This window comes from Cuculus canorus, chromosome 1 (genome assembly GCF_017976375.1).
Source record: "Cuculus canorus isolate bCucCan1 chromosome 1, bCucCan1.pri, whole genome shotgun sequence".
Taxonomy (NCBI): Eukaryota; Metazoa; Chordata; class Aves; order Cuculiformes; family Cuculidae; genus Cuculus; species Cuculus canorus.
Genome location: NC_071401.1, coordinates 36,201,023 through 36,222,036, shown reverse-complemented (window position 1 = coordinate 36,222,036; position 21,014 = coordinate 36,201,023). Strand labels below are relative to the sequence as shown.

The 21,014-nt window shown below is 34.3% G+C and overlaps 1 protein-coding gene across 1 annotated transcript in view; it reads left to right on the top strand.

The window, feature by feature from the left end:
• Positions 1-21,014, top strand: part of DIAPH3 (diaphanous related formin 3) — a 223,510-nt gene that overhangs the window by 52,793 nt on the left and 149,703 nt on the right. Inside the window, exons 10-17 of the mRNA XM_054056201.1 lie at positions 769-879; positions 1,302-1,420; positions 1,568-1,684; positions 2,748-2,866; positions 3,003-3,067; positions 3,668-3,772; positions 6,016-6,357; positions 7,689-7,803. Coding sequence (XP_053912176.1) covers positions 769-879; positions 1,302-1,420; positions 1,568-1,684; positions 2,748-2,866; positions 3,003-3,067; positions 3,668-3,772; positions 6,016-6,357; positions 7,689-7,803 — 1,093 coding nt within the window. The remainder of the gene's footprint in view (positions 1-768; positions 880-1,301; positions 1,421-1,567; positions 1,685-2,747; positions 2,867-3,002; positions 3,068-3,667; positions 3,773-6,015; positions 6,358-7,688; positions 7,804-21,014) is intronic.

Genomic DNA, 21,014 nt, shown 5'->3' with positions numbered 1-21,014 from the left:
GGAAAAAAAGGAGGAGGGGGGAAAGGAAATAATGGCTGTTGTCATCCTTATTTATGATTAATAATAAGCCTTTGGAACAACAACAACTTGTGAATCTGGAGAGTAAATTCATATTGCTCCTGGCTATGGGTCTTCAGTATGAACCTTTTGATTCTTCAGAAAAGAGACAACTCAGTGGTTAACCACAGAGCAATGCAGGCATTGTAGCTGCCTTGGTGCTTGCTTTTGAGCTGAAGTACTGATTCCCATGAAGTGTTCTATATCACTCAGTGTATTTAAAGAGGGGATATTTTTAAAAAGGAGGGGGAAATCCCATTTTATTTTTCAAACTCATTTTAGTGTAATCAGCGTTTTGTCTTCTACGTTTTCCACTGTCCGTACAGACTTTAACCTTTACAATTTCTATTATGTAACTATCTTTATGTGTAGATAACTATACTTACATTGATTTTTATATGTTGACAGTTATGCTCGCCAAGATACTTACTTACTGTCTGCTAAAGTTCATTTACTAAAGGAACTTGCTATTTATATAAAATTACAAAATTTAATGGAGTGAGAAAATATTTCATTTTTATGGAAATTTGTGAGCTAGTGTTTGGTATTTATAGCTTATATGGCTGATAAGAAATTTAAGTATCTTAATTGTAAGATTACAGTAGATTGATAATTAGACATGTTGTAACGTCTAATTAGTAGTTCATTAGTATGTTTTTGACTGCAGTGCATATTGAAATTTAAGGAATAAAATAGTACTCTTTTTTATAGGTAGCTTGCATGCAGCTCATCAATGCTCTCGTTACATCTCCTGATGACTTGGATTTTAGGCTTCATATCAGAAATGAATTTATGCGCAGTGGACTGAAAGAGATACTGCCAGTAAGCATCTCTTTGTTCTACTATTTTAATTATTGGACTATTTGAGCTTGAGAGGGGGAATGGGAGAACAAGTCCTAATAAATTATTCACAAAGGTGTTTTTTTTTAAGTCTGGACATGAGCAGTTAGATACCAGAATCAGTCTTAAAATAAGAATGAAAATGTAAAGTATGGTCTCTGAACTCTGTTGATTCCTCAGCAGTTTAAGACATAGATTTAGAATACATGACAGAATGTTGTGCAGACACATGTTAAGCTAGGCTGAAGCCAAGTTTACCTTTTGAATATTCAACTTAACTTATATGTTCTTGTAGTTGTAAACCTTAAAACAGCATAGACTAATGGGAGTTATGAAAAAGATGAGGTTTATTTACATATGGAAATAGTACTTTTGCAAGCCTTTCTTCTGTTTCTTCTTTGCAGCAATTGAAATGTATAAAGAATGAAGCATTAGATATTCAGCTGAAAGTATTCAATGAGCATAAGGAAGAGGACATGATCGAATTCTCTCATCGTTTAGAAGATATTAGATCAGAACTAGAATATCCTTTTAATATCACCAAGAGAAACATGAACAAATTAAAGTATATAATGGACTTTTTTTGGTATAATTTCTGTAAAAAAATTATCAGCCCACGTTTGACTGAAATATTTTTTGTCCTTTCTATTACTTTCCTTAACACTATTACTGAAGTAAATGATGTTTACAACATGGTGTGGAATACAGTTAAAGACACTACCGCTGAAGGATATTTTCTTTCTATCCTCCAACATCTTTTGCTTATAAGAAATGATTATTTTATACGGTATGGTAAATACTATTTTAAGTGTTAATTATTGATAATGTTGTCATTTAGTTATTAATTGAATATTTCTTCCATAAATTTTATAAGTACTGTTTAGTCTTTTTCTTTGTGAATTGCAATTTGTAAATATTTCTTTGTGAACTCATGTTCAAAAATATCTGCACTAGATAAGAATGCCATCTGTGTGTATTTGTCTTTTCTGATTAGGATAGAATTTTATGTATAAATACAGAAAAATATTTTTGTTGGTATCTGGACCGTATTAATCATAAATATAAGTGATCGGGGTGGGTTTATGCTGGGTATAAATCATAATAGTAACATTGTAGTTCTGGGGTGTATTAGAGTCAAAGGACAAAACCAAGTATGCACAAAAATGCACATTAAGCAGCTTATGTTCGGATTTCTTTATAATTTAGAGTAACTTTTGGTTGGGAATTGAGTGTTCTCAATATATGTTATAGATCAGTGTGAACATGTTAGTGCCTCTTCGAAAATTTGTCAGATAAATTACAGGGAAATAAAATCTTATCTCTAATAAAATCTTAGAGTTTTGAAACTATTAAATACTTTCTAAAATCTACTGGTGGTGTTTTTGAGGAAGCACTGGAGAAACCAGATGTAAGCTGAACAGGGAAGGAAAGCCATCTGCTTTCTGCTTAACCTTGCATTTCAGGCAAGGTCTAGCACAGATCTACCCTGAAAGGTTAGGAGTGTTCCTCTTTTTGAAGTAGGGCTGCAATGCTTCCATAGTTAGAAAAGTCACAAAACCAGAAGGTATCATGCTGAAGGAAGTGCCTTCTCTTTACTGTATTTCATAAGGTGAGAGATGCAGAGTTTATAGTGTAAGAATTGTTTATTTCCACTGTTTTTCAGAGTTTGTGTATTTTTTTCTTGTGTAGTAAACTGCCAGATGTATTTATCCTTAGAAACTTTCGGGGTTTGCACTTACTTTTCCATGGAAATAAGTCGGCTCAAATCTTTTGACCTTGTTCTTAGACGAGAGCTTATGTATAATATTAATAAATAAATATGCTATAAAAGAACTCATCTCTGTCTTTAGTCCACAGTATTTCAAATTAATTGAAGAATGTGTGTCCCAGATAGTGTTACATCGAAGTGGAACAGACCCAGATTTCTCATATCGTAAAAGATTAGATGTAAATTTCAGCCACTTAGTAGGTAAGTACAATGCTTGGAAATGATTACAGTATTGTACTTTTTTTCTGTGTTCCAAAAACCAAATTAAAGTTGTACATGTGATTAAGAAAGTTGTGTTTCCTGTATATGTGCAAGTGTGTGTGTTTATTTTTTCAAGATATTTGCGTAGATAAAGCAAGATTAGAAGAATGTGAAGAGCGGGCTTCTGAACTTTCCAGAAAAGTAAGTAACTTTTTTTAAGTTCTGTGATCATAAGATGTATGCGGGTAATTACTTGATAGCTTCATGAATGGTTTAACTAAATGCGGCATAGTTTTTATGACTCAAGTTACTATTAGTTCTAATTTTATGTGAGAATTTTGATGTTTGTTGTGAACTAGGAAGCAGAGTAAGGTGGTGTGTGTAAAGCAGTTAACCTTAATTGAGAATAATTTTGCTATTTATTTTAAGGTTTTATGTCTATATCTCACCAACTGAATACTTTATTTGAACAGTTATCATTTTCCTCAGTAAGATAAACAGTGTGAAAATAAGAATTTACTTATTTGTACCTACAGAATCTGTCTTATATATATAATTTTTTAAGCTACTCAAATTCCAATTTGAAATACATTAAGTACTTTAGGCCATTTCATATAGTAAGGACTTGTAGTAACAGGGATTGTGCTTGCACTCAGTGGATATATGGAAGTTAGAATAACAGATATATTGTGTGTGTCCTTAGGATTGTTACCACGTGAGTTTAAACGCAGAATGAAAAGCCAGAATCTAAAGAAACTCTGCAGACCTTAATGGTATCAACAGTTTCTTTTATTTTTGTAGCTTGAAAAGGATTTTGTAGCTCATCAGGAGACTCAGGCCCTACTGCAAAAAAAAGAAGAAAGAATCAATGAACTTGAAGCAGAATTACAAGCTTTTAAATCACAGGTATAAGACAGTTTAAATGAATGCATGAAGTATTGTTTTTGAAAGGGATTTAATTTTATATCTTTTGCAAATTCTGATAGTACAGTTGAAGCTTTATTTTTTCCCAGAGAATCCTTATTATTGGTTATTATTGACTGTGAGTTTCCTTTATCTCTGTTTTATACAAATAATTCTAGTGTGACATTAATTAGCTGTTTGAGTTCCCAGATGATCCTTTTTGTGCCTGAGCTCTGTTAATTAAACTAGTTGCTTATGTTTCATTTGGGTTTCGCTTTCAGTGTCATATATTTTCAAAGTAATTAACCACATGGGGTAATAAGTCTTATGCTTTTGGATTAGCATTCATCTCTATGATCTTTATCCCTCCACAGGAAATTATTCTTTATGCAGTTTGGTTTGCTGAAGCCTTACCATGGCAGCAGTGAAAGAAATAACCTGTGGCTGGATAAGAACATCTCCTGATAATTTTTCAATTTTCAAGCATAAATATATATTTTAAAATGTGATAGAGGAATAATTCAGGTTTTTGAGAGTAGTATTTGAGTTAACTTGTAACTGCTTCAGCTCCAAAATCTATGTAAGAGGCTGTGAAACCAAGTGATTGTTCCTGTGTCTTATTTCCTGGAATAAAAAGCAGAGTGTAAAAGTGGCTAAAGAAAGACAGATTGGGAAGACATGTATATAAGAAGGTGATAAATATATGTTTTGATCATAAAGGTTTTCTATACTTTTGAGCTTTTTTTGTTTTTCTTAGTGAGGAAAATTAGTTTAGCCCTGCTTTGGTCTGTTTAAAAATGTCATTCTAGTTCAGCTTTCTGATTCAGAATTAACTGTTAATAGAGAAGTCGAACATGCTTTAGAAAAAGCAATTACAAAAATAGTTACATTCTAAAAGTATCATTTTAGTGGGAGCTGTATACCATTCATTAAGAACGTATTTTTATGTGTGTATCTTGAAAACAGAAGTACTTTGTTAATGAAATAGGTACTCTCTTCTCTTTAGCTTTTTCTCTTGTTCAGTGTATTAAATGTAACTTTTATTTGTGGAGAGCGTAACATATGATTATGCTCAGTAATTATCATACCGTGATTTTCCCCACTGTTAATCAGGTAGTTGTGATGTTTTGTAAGTATGAAGTAACAAGGTACTGCAACCTACTACTCTTAAATCTGTCCTAAGAGGAATCTTTGATTTCCATATGGCATAGCTTGCTATTTCTCATGACTACTTCCACCTCTTAAGACTGTTTTTCTTCTAGTCTCTTTCCTTTACTCCTTTGTTGTATGTGGTATTTGCTCATGTATTTCTTTCATTATTAGTGCCTAGTTATTCACTGCCTGCTTGTCAGTGTAAACAATGTATATGTTCAGAAATTCAAAACAGTAATACAGTCGTGCATTTATTTATTTGTATTTATTGATATTCAGCTATTTCCCTTTAAAAATATTGGATCTTTTGCTTACTATATTTCCTTCCATTTTCAAAAAATAAAATAGACTGTTACAGCTCATAATTATCAGTTGAAAAATTAATTAATCCTGTTGCCAGTAGATAAATAGTTCTTATATATTCTTTTGTTCCTTTGAGTGCCTGTTTATTAATGTTTAAAGGCCTGTGATAGAAGTTCTTCAAGTAATAGAAACAAACATTTTCTTAGACTTACTAAAGTGCTAATAAGCCTATCTTGCTACAGTATAGATGTCCTTACTGTATCAAATAATAAGTTTGTCTGTAGAGCAGCTGGATTTTTTTTATCATTACTTCTGCTTTTAATTCTGTAGAATGACAGTTCTCCTATATTGGAAAATACCTGGCATTCAACAGAATTGCTCATCTCTTTAGTTTCTGCTGTTATGCCCTTGGAGTGTTTCTCTGTAACCTGTAGGATAAGTAAGAAACATAGAGGTTGTATTTTTTTAATTGGAGCTAAACTCTGGTAGTCTAGCTAAAATACATAGCTGTTGGACTCTTCTTGGATCATGGTCAGTCAAATATGACAAGTGGGATATAGCATTTTGTTTTGTCATTTTTGGCATGCACCCCCTGGTCTGAATGTCCGCTTCAATTGTAGATGTTTCCAATTATGAAATGAAAAGCATATTGGCCTCATGATAATTCATATTTGATTGTCCTATACAAGACTTTCTGTTGGCTTGCTGGATTTAATCAATACACTAAGATTGCTATGGCATTTTGTTGTTACAAAAAATATGAAACTGAATAAAAATATATTCCTTATCAGTATGGCTCCTTGCCACCTGGATTACTACCTTCAATATGTGGAGATGCATCTGTTGTTCCGCGGGAAGCTGCAGGACCACATCAACTGCTGCCGCCACCACCTCCTCCACCGCTGCCTGCTAATGGAGCATTCCCACCACCACCGCCTCCCCCTCCTCCTCCACCACTTTTAAATGGTTTGGGAATTCCTTCGGCTTTTGGTGGTGCTCCACCACCACCACCACCTCTACCAGGCCTGCCTGGAGCACAGCGGACTCCACCTTCATGTGCTTTGCCATTTGGAATGAGGCCTAAAAAAGAATTCAGACCTGAAGTTACCATGAAAAGACTCAACTGGTCAAAGGTAGTTCCAATTAATGGCAAATACTTAATGTAAAATCTTATGTAGAGCTTATGGCAAATAGTAGACTGGCAGGAGTAAGTTCACATACAGTAACTGATACACTAGTTAATATTATGCAAGATACGAATACTTTCTGTGTTTATTTTATGTTGTTTTCTGAAACCTGCATTTTGCTGTCTCATGAATTATCTGGGCAAGTATTGGTTGGCTTTCTGGGATGCATGGAAAAGTCAGTTCTGCTCTAGAATAACACAACCTTGATAGCAGCATGCTGTCTGGGTCCTACTGTGCTTTGTCATCTAGCAAACTGTTTACATTAGATCAGTCACTCCACTGTACTGATGTCTATACAGTTTCCAAACCAGTACCTTGCATCTGTCCAGCTTGGTCTGCGGGAAGAAGCATTGCAGGTCTCTCTATTTGTCCTATTACATAGTGTAGATGTATCTATGTAAATTTCATGGCTGAAAAAATATAGAATCAGTTTTATTTTTCTTCTCCATTGTGACAGAATCAAGTATACCAGGGCTATCAGTCTACTGAGTTTTGGGAACTGTAATTAGTTAGACAGTTATTATAAGCCAGTGAGAATATTAGAAGATTTTTATGAAACAATCCAAGTTAGAATCTAATAAGTAAGGTATAATACTTAACATCTAGTTAAACCAGCTGTTTTCAGAGGCTATTCAAAGTTTACTTAAGTTTTAAATATAGATCAAAGATGATTTGCTACATTTAAGCCTTCGATAACAGTGTTTGTCTGTGTTACTTTGCGTTGTTAGAATCAGTTTGTCCAAAAGCTCTTACTGTAAACATTATTCTCTTTAATCAGAAATAGATTAACAATTCTAAAGATGAATTATATACCCAAAGTTCATGTGTTTTACAGAGCTCTTAAGTATTTCATTTGCTTTAGACCCTACACACCACAGTCTTAGCATAGCGTCAAAACAATTTAGTTGATCATAGAATTGTAGAATGGTTTGAGTTGGAAGGGACTCTAGAGATCATCTAATTCTAACCCCTTCCCCCCCACAATGGGCAGGGACACCTCCCACTAGATCAGGCTGTCCAAGGCCCTATCCAACCTGGCCTTGAACACCTCCAGGGATGCGGCATCTACAACTTCCCTACGGACCCTGTGCCAGTGCCTCATCACCCTGATTGTTAACAAATTCCTCCTTATGTCTAGTCTAAATCTGTCCCTCTCCAATTTTTAGCCATTCCCCCTAGTCCTATCACTACATGCCCTTGTTAAAAGTCCTTCTCCAGCTTTCTTGTATACCCCCTTCAAAGGTAATTGACAAAATTGTTTTCTCTCTTGCTTGTAGATTAGACCTCAGGAAATGACAGAATCCTGTTTTTGGGTTAAAGCACAAGAGGAGAAGTATGAGAATGCTGACATGCTTTGCAAATTGGAACTTAGGTTTTGTTGTCAAAAAAGGGGTAAGTAATTGATTGCTTTAATTTTTGGGTTTTAGAGATGTCTTTAAAATTCTTGAGGCTTAAATACTACCTGAAAAAAAATCAGGTTATAATATTAATGTTCTGTTTTGTAAGTGGAATGTGTGAAGAAAAGAGTTAAAAATTCCATACTGCTTAAAACAGTAATACTGAGCAATTTCACTTACGAGGTGACAAAAATTGTGTGACTTATAGGGAAAACCTTATAAAAAAAATAATACCAAGAAATGCTTCTGGATAATACAGGCTTCTATTAGGTCATGCTTGATAAAATATTTATAAAATTTTCTCAGAATACCTTGATAAAATACAATGACCTAATCTAAAGGGTGATGTGCTTACGCTGAGAATGTATATGATAACTGATGTGTTTTGGTTCCATGGAGGACTAGAGTCTCTTAGTGAAGTTTTTTAGACTAGTAACTTGGAAGCAAGTTGTTTTTAGACTGGTAACTTGGAGACAAGTTGTTTTAGACTAGTAACTTGTAAATAAGACTAATAAACTTGAAGGAACCTGCATTCCTTTGATATTTTGCTTAGTTTCTTCAGCTTCTAAAGCCTTGTGGAAGAGCAAAATTTTGAAAGTATTCCTAACTTTAAACCTTTTCACTCTTTCTGGAAGTAAGTCATCTCACTGGTAGTTTAAGTTATTCTGCCATATAACTAAAATGCCTATATTTCCACTGGTATTTCTTGACATAGTCCTCCCGTGTCCCGTCCCGTGTGTGTTCCCCCCCTCCAATTGATATCTGAGACTTAGTACTTTCGGGCACCCAAGGGGTACAATGATTAATTCTTTTTTGAGGGAAAACGATTAATTCTTTTTCAAATGGAATAGGAATTCTCAAACGGAATAGGAATTCTTATATTTTTTCATTTGTTTTACAAATTTCACTTTAATGTTTTTATTTAATACAACGCATGGTATTCTCAAGTTTCTCCTTTTTTTTATGTGCTTTGATGTGTATTATCCAAATTTTTTTTTTCACTATACCAAAGATCTTTGCTCTGCTTTTGTCAAAGCAGGCTTTTCTGCTCTAGGAGTATTTCCAGTGAGCTGAGTATTACAGCTCTTGACACTTAATATTATTAAAATTATAATATTATATTATTGATATAATGTAATGTAATATAATGTACTATAATGTAACATAATATTTTATATATTACATATCAATAGTATGCATAAAATATAATATAGTGTTAATAATTATACTAATATTATTAATTAATATACTTAATATAATTACTATGTTTTCAGTAATTATATTATTAATATTGTAATATTGTTATGTTGAAGGCAAGAAAATCTCACAGACCATAGTTATTTTTGTTTGAATCTGTTGAACTAAGTCTAAAAGATAATTGTGGTATCTTCATAATGTTAGGAGAAATCCCAAGAATTGTTCCCTGAATTGACTGGAAGGTTTAAAAGCCACTGGAGGAAACATTGTTTCCAATGTGTAATGAAATAATAAAATTTGGGAGACAAGATGATATTTGAGCCACATATGAAGGTGTTAATTACTCAGAGAGATTTGTGAATATCCACAAACGATGAGAGTACTAGGGTTAACAAAATTAACGTTCCTTCAAAGTTTATGTGAATGAACTGAATACATTGTTATGACAACATGTAGTAGATGAGAGTTTCTGGTTCTACAGATGAAAAATCAGTACATTATACTCAGTAAAGTATACCAAACAGAAGTGTCTGTGTGTTTTGAAAGGCTGTAGCCTGCAGGGACAAATTTAACTTTTCTTACAGGTCAAGCTTTTTTTCTTAAGTTTTGAAATCTCTCTCATCTCACATATAGTAGTGCCATTATCTTAATTTTTCAAAGTGGAGATACTAACAATTTTATTTAGAACAGCAAGTAGGTGTCTAGTGGGCAAATGATGGCATGCAAAGAATGAGCATGGCTTCCCCTATGAAGGTTCTGTTCATACACTCTTTTCGTTGAAGTCAATGTGTAAGAAGCATCTAGTTGTGGAAGCAGGGAGCAGAATGTTCAATGATGCTGTAAGTGAATTTTATTCTGATTAAGTAAAATCAGCTTGAAGTACTCAAATGTTCAGTTGCTCTATTTTGCCAGCTGATGTGTCAAAAGTATTTGTGTTGATCCAGAAGAGGAAGTCTTACGTGTATGTAAATTATCTGCTGACTAATTTCTACTAGAAAAAGGAATACAGAACAGTTTAGAATAGATTTGAAGCTTTAACAGATGTTTGCATAGAAGTTGTAAGTGACATTGGTTTTGAATGGGTGTGGAAGCAATTGAAACAACTGAAGGTGTTATGGAGGCATGAATGAGACTTCACTACAAGAGTAAAAAAGTAAAAAGAGTCTAGCTTCAGCATGTAATAAAAAATAGTGAGTACCTCCATAACATCTTGTCTCACTCCTGTTGACCATATCTAGAGACATATCAGATGATAGACAGTCTTGAATCATGGAATTATTTAGTTTGGAAGGCACCTCTGGAAGTCACCTGGTCCAATCACCTTCATAAAAGGAGAGTCAGCCCAGTTCATGTTGCCTGGGACTTTGTCCAGCTGTATTTGAGAAATCCCTAGAAGGTGGAGGTGTATGGATGGACAACCTTTTCCTGTGTTTGTCACCATTGTGGTGAATTTTTTTCATAACTACTTGTTGGAATATCTCTTGTTGCAACTTGATTCTGTTGCCTCTTGTTCATTGTACGCCTCCGAGAAGAATCTCGTTTCCTCTTATTTGTAGTCTTCTGTACAGCAGTAAGAGTTCCCTTGGACAGTAAGAGTCCTTCTCCAGACTGATAGGACTGTCAACTTTTCTCTCGGTATCTTATGACAGAATCACAATGTGTCCTGAGTTGGAAAGGATCATTGATCACAAGGATCATTGCGTCTAAATCCTGTTCCTGCACAGGATAACTCAAACATTGGCACCATGTGTCTGAGGGCATTTTCCAAATGCTACTTGAATATTGTTAGGCTGGGCACCATTACTGCTTCTCTGGGAAGCCTGTTCCAGTGCTCCACAACCCTCTGGGTGAAGAACCTTTTCCTAATATCCGACCTAAACCTCCTGTTATGTTTTAGCCCTCTAGTCAACTTGACAATTTTCTGCTGTACTTGTTCCAATATATCTTATGTTTTTCTTGAAATGGAGAGCCCAATACTGAAAAAGTATTCCAGATACTTCTTCCTGAAAGAAAAGAGGAGTAAAAGGAAATAATCAATTTTTTGGCCTGCTGACAACAGTCTTGGTAACTTACTGGAGGGAATGTTTTTGCTGTGCATCTTGCTTAATAATAATAATCGTATTATTGATGGTGATAGTGATGAGTCTATGTTAGAGCTTAGGGTGGTGTAAGATATTTTTCTTTTCATCCTTTTACTTATTGTAAAGCTGGCTTTTTTTTTTTTTTTTCCGCTTTTGAGAAATTGAACCATTTTGTATTTTATGAGAACTAAAACTTTGAGCTGGAACAATAAAAAGTTTCAAAGTATCAGTTGCTGATAGTATTCCTGTAGCAACTTTTTGTAAACCAAGTTTAATTTTTTTCATTGACTCAGAATTTACTCTTGTCGTAGAAAAAATTGTAATCTTAAAAAAAATGTGTAAAATTGTGTATGTGAAAGAAGTAGAAACAGGCAAAATGGAAAACCACTTCTTTGTCATCTAAAACCATACAGATTTACTTCTGCACAGGGAATGTGGGAGGAGGATATCAGTTCAGAATCTGGAAATATTCCATCCACACATTGACATATTTTCAATGTGAATACTTGAGAAAAGATTTAATTGTGACTGAAAACTGTACATGCATTTAAAATATTTGCAAGTTTATTGCAAGTTGTGCATCGAGAAACAAACAAACAAACAAAAGATTGTGAAACTCTCAAATCATTAGCGTTGTGTCAGCAGTAAAAGAAATCTGAAGAGTGAAATTGGTGGTTTAAAGACATTGTTGTGGAAGTAAGGTACACTCTATGGGTCTATCCCTGGCTGCGGGACCAGGGCATGAAGGAGAAAGCAATTGGCAGATTCTGCAAATAAGGTGATGAAGATGAAAGGTTTGCCTGAATGATCTTTGGTTTTCTGATAACTTTTCTTTTTAAAGGCAAAAAGAAGGATTTGTATGAAGGGTAGTTAGAGCCTTGAAAGAGAAGGAAATAATAAGAAATAAGTGTTTTAAGATTTATTAGGATTATGCTTATTGTTGCAGATCAATGAAGGAAATCTGTGAAAAGCCTTTTTGGCTAAAACAGCATCAATGAAATCTCTTACGATATTTTTTTTGAAAACATTAAACAAAATATATGACTTAAGGTTAGCTGGTATGCGAAATACTGAGCAGCAGAGCCAGAGCAAATGGTATATGTGCTTTATTGTCTTAAGCCTAAAAGATAAGTTCAAAACAAACAGAAATTTTCATTATTGAATGACAACTGCTTATAATAGATGTGTTGCAAGCCTGATGGAAGGAGAATAATCACTGATATATGGAGTTACTGTGCTGCCAACTTCACTGGAATGATTAGACATACAGGCAGGGGAGCGGCAGTGTGCATAAAAGATAGCATGAACTGTAGCAGCATGAAAATCTTGTGGGGTGAATAAAAGCATACTGTGCAAAACCTTGTGAATGGAAATTCCTTGTAATAATGTATTCATTGCTCTTGGATCAGATGATGTTTGTGATGAGAAAATGCTAAGTGAGATTACAGAAGCTGCAGATTTGGTGGCAATAAAGTGGGTGATTTAACTACCTGTGTATGGGTTGAATCAATTCTTCATCAGGATGCTATAAGTTAAAAGCTTTGAATGCACGAAATTGCCATTTCCTGTAACTAGTGCGAAAGGGAGCTGTTCTGGGAATGGGCTTGTGTCATTCACAGGGCCTGGGAGGTCAGAGCAGAGTGGAGGAGAGAAAGATCACTATCTTGATTTTGTACTAGGAGAAAACAATCCAAGCAAATATTTTGTACAAGTATTCAACTTTAGGACAGGGAACTGAATGAAAGAGCCAGGTGATTAAGCAAGCAGGATACTTATGATTGCTAGCAACCCAGAAGCTGTTTTGAAAATGCTATCTTAAAGATTTGAATAAACTTTATATTGTGATTCAGAAAAAGCCCAACTAAAGCTGTGAGGTGGAAAGAAAAATGTGGCTCGATAGAAAAGTTAAAGACAGTATCACAGTGAAAAGGATAGCATTAAATATGTGAAAGGCCTGCCCAAAGGAAGATAACAGGAAAACTCATTACATATAGTTAGGTGAATGTAAACAGGACATTCTTCACATATGCTTTTAGAATTCTGTTTTTCCTGCAAGGCATGCTTCATCTGATATTGAAAAGTGTACTTGAGTTTTTTGAATAAGTTAGCTAGGGAATTAGTGGGACCACTTGGTGACAGCTTGAAAAATGCAGTAGTTTCAAAGAACATTAGACAGATTCAGGGGTAAGAGGTCCAAAAGAAGAAGGAAAGGATGTAACGTTCCTTGTCTTGTGTTTGTAGGAAGAGGAACTTCCTCTTTTGGGGAGCGAAGAGAATGGTTTGTAAGTGATAAAGCTGGCACAGTGTCTCTTTAAGTTAAGATTTCTTACTGCAGCTCTGGGAAAGATTGCTGGCTAGGGGGATCACTGGTCAGACCCAGTAGGGCATTTATTACATTCTTAATTATGGATATAAGAGGGCCTGTTAGCTTGGAGTAGCTTGAGGCTACTGTGTTTAAGACTTTACAATGTTGAAATAAGTTTCTTATATGCAAATGCTTGGTCTTATTGCTCCTGTAAAGGAGAAAAGTAATGGAATGCCTATAAGGAGTAGACTTTGTTTGATACTTGGAAGAATACTGTTATGGAGAAATTATAGCAGAAAGTTGTTGAAAGTCTGTGAATAAGTGTAATGAATATAGTGAGTCTGTAGTATTTAGGCTTGTAATACAGTATGTATTCAGGTTAACTCAAGTGAGAACCAGCTTGTTGCCGAAAGTCATCCTTTGGGTGCTTGAAGGTTTGCCAAAGGTGGTTCTAAGACTTAGAAAGTTCTACGGAGTGTACAAGAAAGCAATCTCTAACGAAAAGGAATCTTTGGAAGCATTTAAATGCAAATTAGTGATTTGCCTAATGTATGCAAAATAGAAGAAATATTTTCTGAAATAAATGCTTCATAATTAGTATGCTCAGTTTGTAAATATCCTGTTAAAAAGTTGGTTTGACTTGATCCAATGACTGTTTTGTGGGTTTTTTTTCTGTTATTTTTCAAGTGTTAAAGTCCAAATGAGGATTAGAAATTGCAGATTGAAAGTACAAGAAACCACTCTTGAATTCTTCATTATTTTAAACAATATGCAGATAACTACATTTAATGGGAGATGGCATGGGAAATTAGAAGTTTACACTTCTTTCTTTTCTAAATGTTAAAGGGAATTGATCTAGTAAACCTGAGAGAGAAAATTGTATGATTTCTTTTTTTTTTTTTTTTTTTTAAAATCAACTGGGACAGATTTTCATCCTAATCTTATTGGAGATGGCAATGTCTCATCCCATCACAGCAGGGCTTCTGCCAGACTTGATTATTCAGAAACAGAGCACTTCAGTGAGAGAGTGCTGTCTCTGTTGGCACTTGCCTTGAAAAGGTCAATGTAGTTCTGCCTGATTTTTTTTTTCTTTTTCTTTCTCCCCTATTCTGTATACTCTGTAAGAAAAAACATCAAGGCCTGAACTGCTATGGTGCCAACCATGTCTAAAACATTTGAAACCAGAAAAGACAGTAAATGCTGGCAAGAAGGTCAAATCAGCAACTTGAATTTGTTTAGCACTTTACTTGACACACTGCAGCCTACCCAGCATAATCAACAGAACTTGTGCTCAGTCACCTGAAGGATTAAATGGAACCCATTGTCCTCGTGCTTTCCTCCTCCGGAGGAGGATTTACGCAGTAGCTGCTGCAAACTGTGCTTCTTATGGAATCTTATTATTATAAAAGTGTAGGACTTCCAACAGTATAGTGCAGTAATTTCTTTCAATAATGTAGCGCTGAGTAGCATGACTTAGCTTTTAATCTTGGCATTATGAACTGTGTACAAGTAGAAGTAAAGCCTGCTATGTGTTTCAGTGTGGCTGCCTTGCAGTGTCACCCTAACTACTATTTAAACCAGAAATTATTCTAAAATATTTTTACATTTAATTTAATTAAAAAAATTTTCTGAAGACTGCAGGAGTAAATTACAGGCATTTATCAGGGAGAGCAACCCATCACTTTAAAAAAAACACTGAAATGTGAGTGGTATTTTGCAATTTTAATGTCATTTATCCATTGAGGGAAAATAAATGGAGAAGCTTGTGCATTGGGTTAAAGATGTGGAGATGTCTTACCAATTACTGTCACAGACAAAGCAGACGCAGTTTGCGAAACTTTATTGAATTTAATTTATTTATCTTTTAATACTCTACTATGGATAGGAGAAACCTTCAGTCGTTCAGACTGTTAAAGCTATTTAAGGAGGTATTGATTTGAAAAACTCCTAAAATGTGACTTTTCATATTGTGATAACACCACAATTCTGTGGCAAATAGAAAATTGGAAAACTGAAGAGGACATTAATGTACTTATTGTTGGAATAATCTGACAATAACATTTATTTTGTAGTTTGTTTCTTTTTGGAGCTATAAATTGTGTCATCTTTTTCTCTTTAATCTCTTTCTATGGCAGTTTTTTAGCATGAATTATCCCCTCATCAATACTCTAATCTGAGTACATCAGAATCAACAGTAATGTTGGGTCTGTATTCTGGTAGGAGTGTATAAAAGAAGTAGTCTGTCAGTAGTTTTAAATAGTTCTAGAAAAACTAGAAAAACTAGTTTTGTTGCTAGAAAGGGTAATTTGAATTCCATCTGCAGTTAGAAAATGCTTGGTCAGACAATGAAAGGGTATTGTTAAAGAGTTTGTTACTGCAGTTTTAAATATACACCTAAGCAAAGTATTAATTTTATCTTAGTTTTCAATTATTTTAACTTTAACTTTTTTTTTTTTTTTTTTTTGCTTTACAGGAGAGTTGCAGTATGTCTTATTATTAGGTGATTGGTTCTTTCTACACAGACCATTTATTGTTTTCTGTCAGCATGAAATCAATTTTAGAGCTTTCCTTTCTCCTCAGTGAAATGCTTTGAAGGAGTAGTTCCTGTAGTTCACCTTTACCTTCTTCTTTCGAACAAGTAATTTTTTTTTCATATCTGATTTCTACGCAAAGATACAGTATTAGTCTGCAGTCAACTCATGTTTGATGAAAATAGGCGAGTATATTCAGTCTAACAAAAGCATTCCACTTCCATTTTGCAACACTGTAGTAGGATAAGTCTTCAAGGGCTTGATGTTTTAGAAGCAACAAGAGTGTTCCTTTATTGATTTCTAGTAGAGAATGTATTTACAATGTGAATAAGTAAAATTTGAGAGGAGATAGATGTTATTTTCATGTGTCCAGAGAGGGGAAAAAAGTCTGCTCGGTATCCTAAGTCCTAAACCATAAATAGCAATGGAATGGTATTAAACTTAAAATGCAAGTTCAAGGAGGTCATCATAGTGCTCCTGCTCAGTCTAATAACGTTTTTTTTTGATTGAGAATATTCACTTTAACAAGTTTGTTCCTATACCAACAAGGATCTTGCAAAAATTAGTTTGCTAGTGTTTGTATTGCATATGAGGTATAAAATACTATACATATACTACAAACCTGTTTTCATGGGTTTTACCTCTTGTTTAATTTTCTCAGATGTTATACTAAGTGCTTTTGATGGATTTCTAATCTAATGTTTCAAGCATTTATATCTGGCTAAAGGTAAGGCTATATTTGAGTGCAGTAAAATCTTCATTACAACAATGCTTTTATTATAGCCTGATTTCATTGTGAGCTGAGAAAAATAATTTAAATACAAGAAGCATTTAACAAACCTTATTTGGCAAACCTTCAAAGTCGCTGTTCATGGAAATTATTAGCGTTAAAATTTCTATGAGCACTACTTTCTGTGTTTTAGAAAATTGACTATCTAGTTTCACAGTGAATGGCATGAATCAGAGAAAATTCATTTCAAGGACAATTCATTTTTTTTAAAAAAAGAAAAAAATCGGCCAAGGAGATTGTACTGGAGCAGTGACTTCCAGTTAGGCAGCTATTAGACAGGACTTGAGTAAGCACTGTTTTGCTATAGCAATATATATAGCAATATTACTATTGAAATAATATAGCAATATATTTGGCAGAGTCTTTCGTATTGTTTGCATTTGATCTGGCTCTTCTGGAACAATATTTTAATTTATTCATATGCAAACAAGTGGTGATAGACCTCTTCTTTCCTTACCCATTAAGATTACACATTCCTCTTCATCTACTAGCACTGTGTAAATATGATCTGACCTTATCTAGTACATAACTTCTTTTCTTAATTAAACTCAGGTCTTAGTTAAAAAACAGTAAGTTGATTGCTTCCATGTGAATGTTTGAGAAACAGACTTCTATTGCAGGGTGCTGTCCTCCTTTATGTTATCTCTACATGAGAAATTACCCATACAGTTTCTTCATTCGAAATAGATTCTTCTAGACTGTAAATGTCTTGCCTTTATAATTTCATAATGGACTTTTAACAGGGCTTTCAATAACTTCTCTGAAACAAATATTACCATAAAGATTGCGTATTTAATAAATGTTCTGTCGATGGGATTTCCCCCTCCCATTAATAGCAATCAGGTTCTGAAGCATGTGTACGAAAGAAGAGAACTTAATTCTTCTGAAAGGGTAAAATTTTTTTTGTGGGGGTTAAATCAGTGTTTCCACAAAATATTTTTTTTTAAATAGTTCAGCATTCTGAAACTTTCTGAAACAGGATGGTTGCATGATTTATTATTTTTATTATTGCCTGACACTATAGTTAAATATTTACAGGCGAACAGTAGTTGTATTTTCACATTCATTCTTATGGATCAGTTTGTTTCTACCAGTTCCATCTACATTAAGAGAATGAAGACACCAGACATTCTGTAGCTTTTAACAACTTTTCTATTTTACAGCTATGCTTCCCCAGTCATCTTATTTTTGCAAGCTAGTGGGGCTCTACTTTTTTATTTTGACTCACAAGATAGTTATTCTGCAAACTTACTTACCTCTAGCAGCACTTGAGTAATGAAACTGAGAAACCTTACCTGCTCTATTATTCAGCTTAACAGTTGTAAAGACTAAATGTTTCCTGCTGTGCAGTCCGACTTGTCCTTTGATATAGAAATGCCTGTTTCTAAAATTGTAAATGCATATGCATAGCTGGCAAGGGTAACGAGCTAGAAAGAGCCTACTTAAAGTGGCTGCTTATCCTCGCAATTTCTTGAGCGTGCGATGTAATGCCTTGTGGCACTTAAAATTTGGCTGCAATGTACTTGCTATCCGTGCAGCAGAATGTTGGGTTTTTTTGCTGGCTTTCAGTGTAAGATCTCAAAGCATTGGGTCATCTATTCAGAACAGTGGGAAGAGGAAAGGAAGCAACAAAATATTCAGCAAGATTGCTTGAATGAAAGCTGCTATCAAAGCTGACAAAATGGAGGGTAGTTGTAATGAGAATGCGTGAAAAGAAACTAGGATTCAGGGCTCAGTTGCACGTTGCAGGAGAATTCTTGGCATGTGGAGTTCAACAGATCTGTAATGCTTCTGTGTAAAGAAACAAACTTGGATAGGTATCTGTAAACTCAAACGATAGTAGTTCATCCTAGCTGCAAAAAGTCAAGAGAGACAGTTTAATGTTAGTAGTAATCTAGTAGTATGAAGTAAATTGCTCTTTTAATGCTCATTAAATGAAGGCTTGGACTCAGTCAAACCTGAAAAAGGGGAAGGGAGAATCCATTCACTGCTACCTGCTGACTCTCAGAAAAGACCTGTGAGTCTTCTTTATTCAGCAAAATAGGGAAACAAGTAGTAAACAAGTGGGGACAAACAGTGACTTGAGCAGAGCTGTGCAGATGCATGCTTTATGATAAATACAAAGAATCTGAGACACTTGAACAGAAGTAGCTTTTTTGAGGACATAATATCTGTATTTACTGGAAGCAGACAATGCTGATCTTCAGGTTACTGTTGCTGAGAGAACCTGGAAGAATGGACTAAAACTCTTAAGTATGAAGCATATTTGGAACTAAATAAAAGCATTACTAAAACAGTGGCAAAAATAAGTAAATATGGAAAGAGTAAGAGAAATTAAGGACAAAAGGTTTCTAGTGTCAAGGGGCAATCATGTCTCTGTGTCCAGAAAATACTGTGATGCATTTTGCTAGAACTTACACATACCGTTAGAGTGAAGTGGAAATTTTATTACACTTCCTTAAAAACTGTACCATTATCAGTGTTTGTTCTGGACCATCTATGTAGCTCTTGGAACTTATCCAGTCCCTGAAGATAAGGTTTATACTTCGATCAGCAGTTGGATTTTTGTCTTTGTTCGGTGAGTAAAAGTCACAGAGTCAATCCAAGTATAATTCTGCTGCAAGAACCACATTTGCTGATAATGATGCTTCTGATAGTTGTATATTCAGGTCAATTAGAATGAATACTTTGTGACTGTTTACAAGTAAAACTAGCAAATAATTTTAATGCATGTGAGATTAAACTAATTCCTCAACAGTCTGTGAGGCCCAGTGACTAGTTAGTCAACTATTATGCATATGTAAATATAACAGGAAGAGAAGGATAAAATCCTGTTCTACAGCATTTAGAGATGTTAATGCAATCAATACGGAAAGGACTAAAACTGATAAAAAGCAGACTTATTTTTGGCTTCTTATTTTACTCCAGCATTTAAAAATTTGAATTATTATTGTTGTTGTATGATAAATTATGTTTTTATTTGTAGAAGAGTGTAAAATAACTGAATTTGCATACTGGGCTGATTATTCTGAATCTCTACAATAGAGTCTAAATCATCTTCAGTCTCACAGAACTGTAGCACTGGCTTTGAAGAGCAGCAATTCAAGGATCCTTAACAATATGAATTTGTTTGCCTGAATTGCTGAAGGTATGAGAATGTTTCTGTACAGAATTTTAAATGCATGTTAATTAGAAAGTCTTTTAAAATTTAGCCAGAAACTATATTCACAATATCTGTCTGATATGTTGACTTCGTTAGGTTAGGTTTTTCTATTATCTACTTTTAATGCAGAAATATACATCCTTTTTTGACATGAGGAAATAATTTGCAGTTGGACACAGCTTTATAGTATAGTGTGGTTTTTGTGTTCTCTGGCCAATAAAGATGAGAATTCACTTTCAATTCTATCATCACCATCATTAAGTCTCTGTCATGATAGTAATATACGAGATATAACTGTTTTAGTGAGAATGAATGCTGCAGTTCTCTACCATTTTCTTTTCTGAAATGCTGTATCTTAAAGATTTCTTGCAATAAATGCTTTCTCAGTTTAAATCTCTGTCTCTATTTATGATTGGCCGGTCACTTCATTCCTTAATGTACCACAAGAGTGTGTCATAGTACAGTAAATGATCTGTATTAACTGAATATCTATTACACATCTGGTGATAGATATAAAACTCAAAGACAAACTTTGGAAGTAACATCTGTTGTACTTCTGGATTAATACTGAAGAAATGTGGTTCTTTAATTGGAACATACCTAGGCCTGCTTTCACCTAGAAGGCTTTTTGCACTTTTTTTGAAAAGTGAAGTCAATGTTATTTCCTGCAAGTTTGTCTTTTCAGTGAAATTAGCAAGTGGCATCTTGTAACCCAGAGCGTAGTTTCCTGATTGATTCCTCTTTGTGTCAGTTGTTTATATTTGTCTTTAATATCAGGGAAACCTTTTAACAGAATATGTTTATTTGACGAAAATTGTATCATTTTATAAACTATTCATGTAGAATAGTACAATGAATATTAAATCTTGGATTATATTTAAATATTTCTAAGTACTTAGGCTGTGAATTAATGGAAAAGGTTCTTTTGTGGGTTAGAATTCATGTACCTAAATTACTGAATTTACTTCACTCTTCTCATTTTTTTTCATAGTAGTGATTAAAAGCTTTTAATGTGCAAGTTGTGAAATACTGTTCTAAGATGAGAACACTGACATTCTTGGAAAACTGTGCTGCAGGTTCTGATGCATTCTCCTGATATACTCTCCAGTTCTGAGGGAAAAAGTTAAGGCGATTTGCAT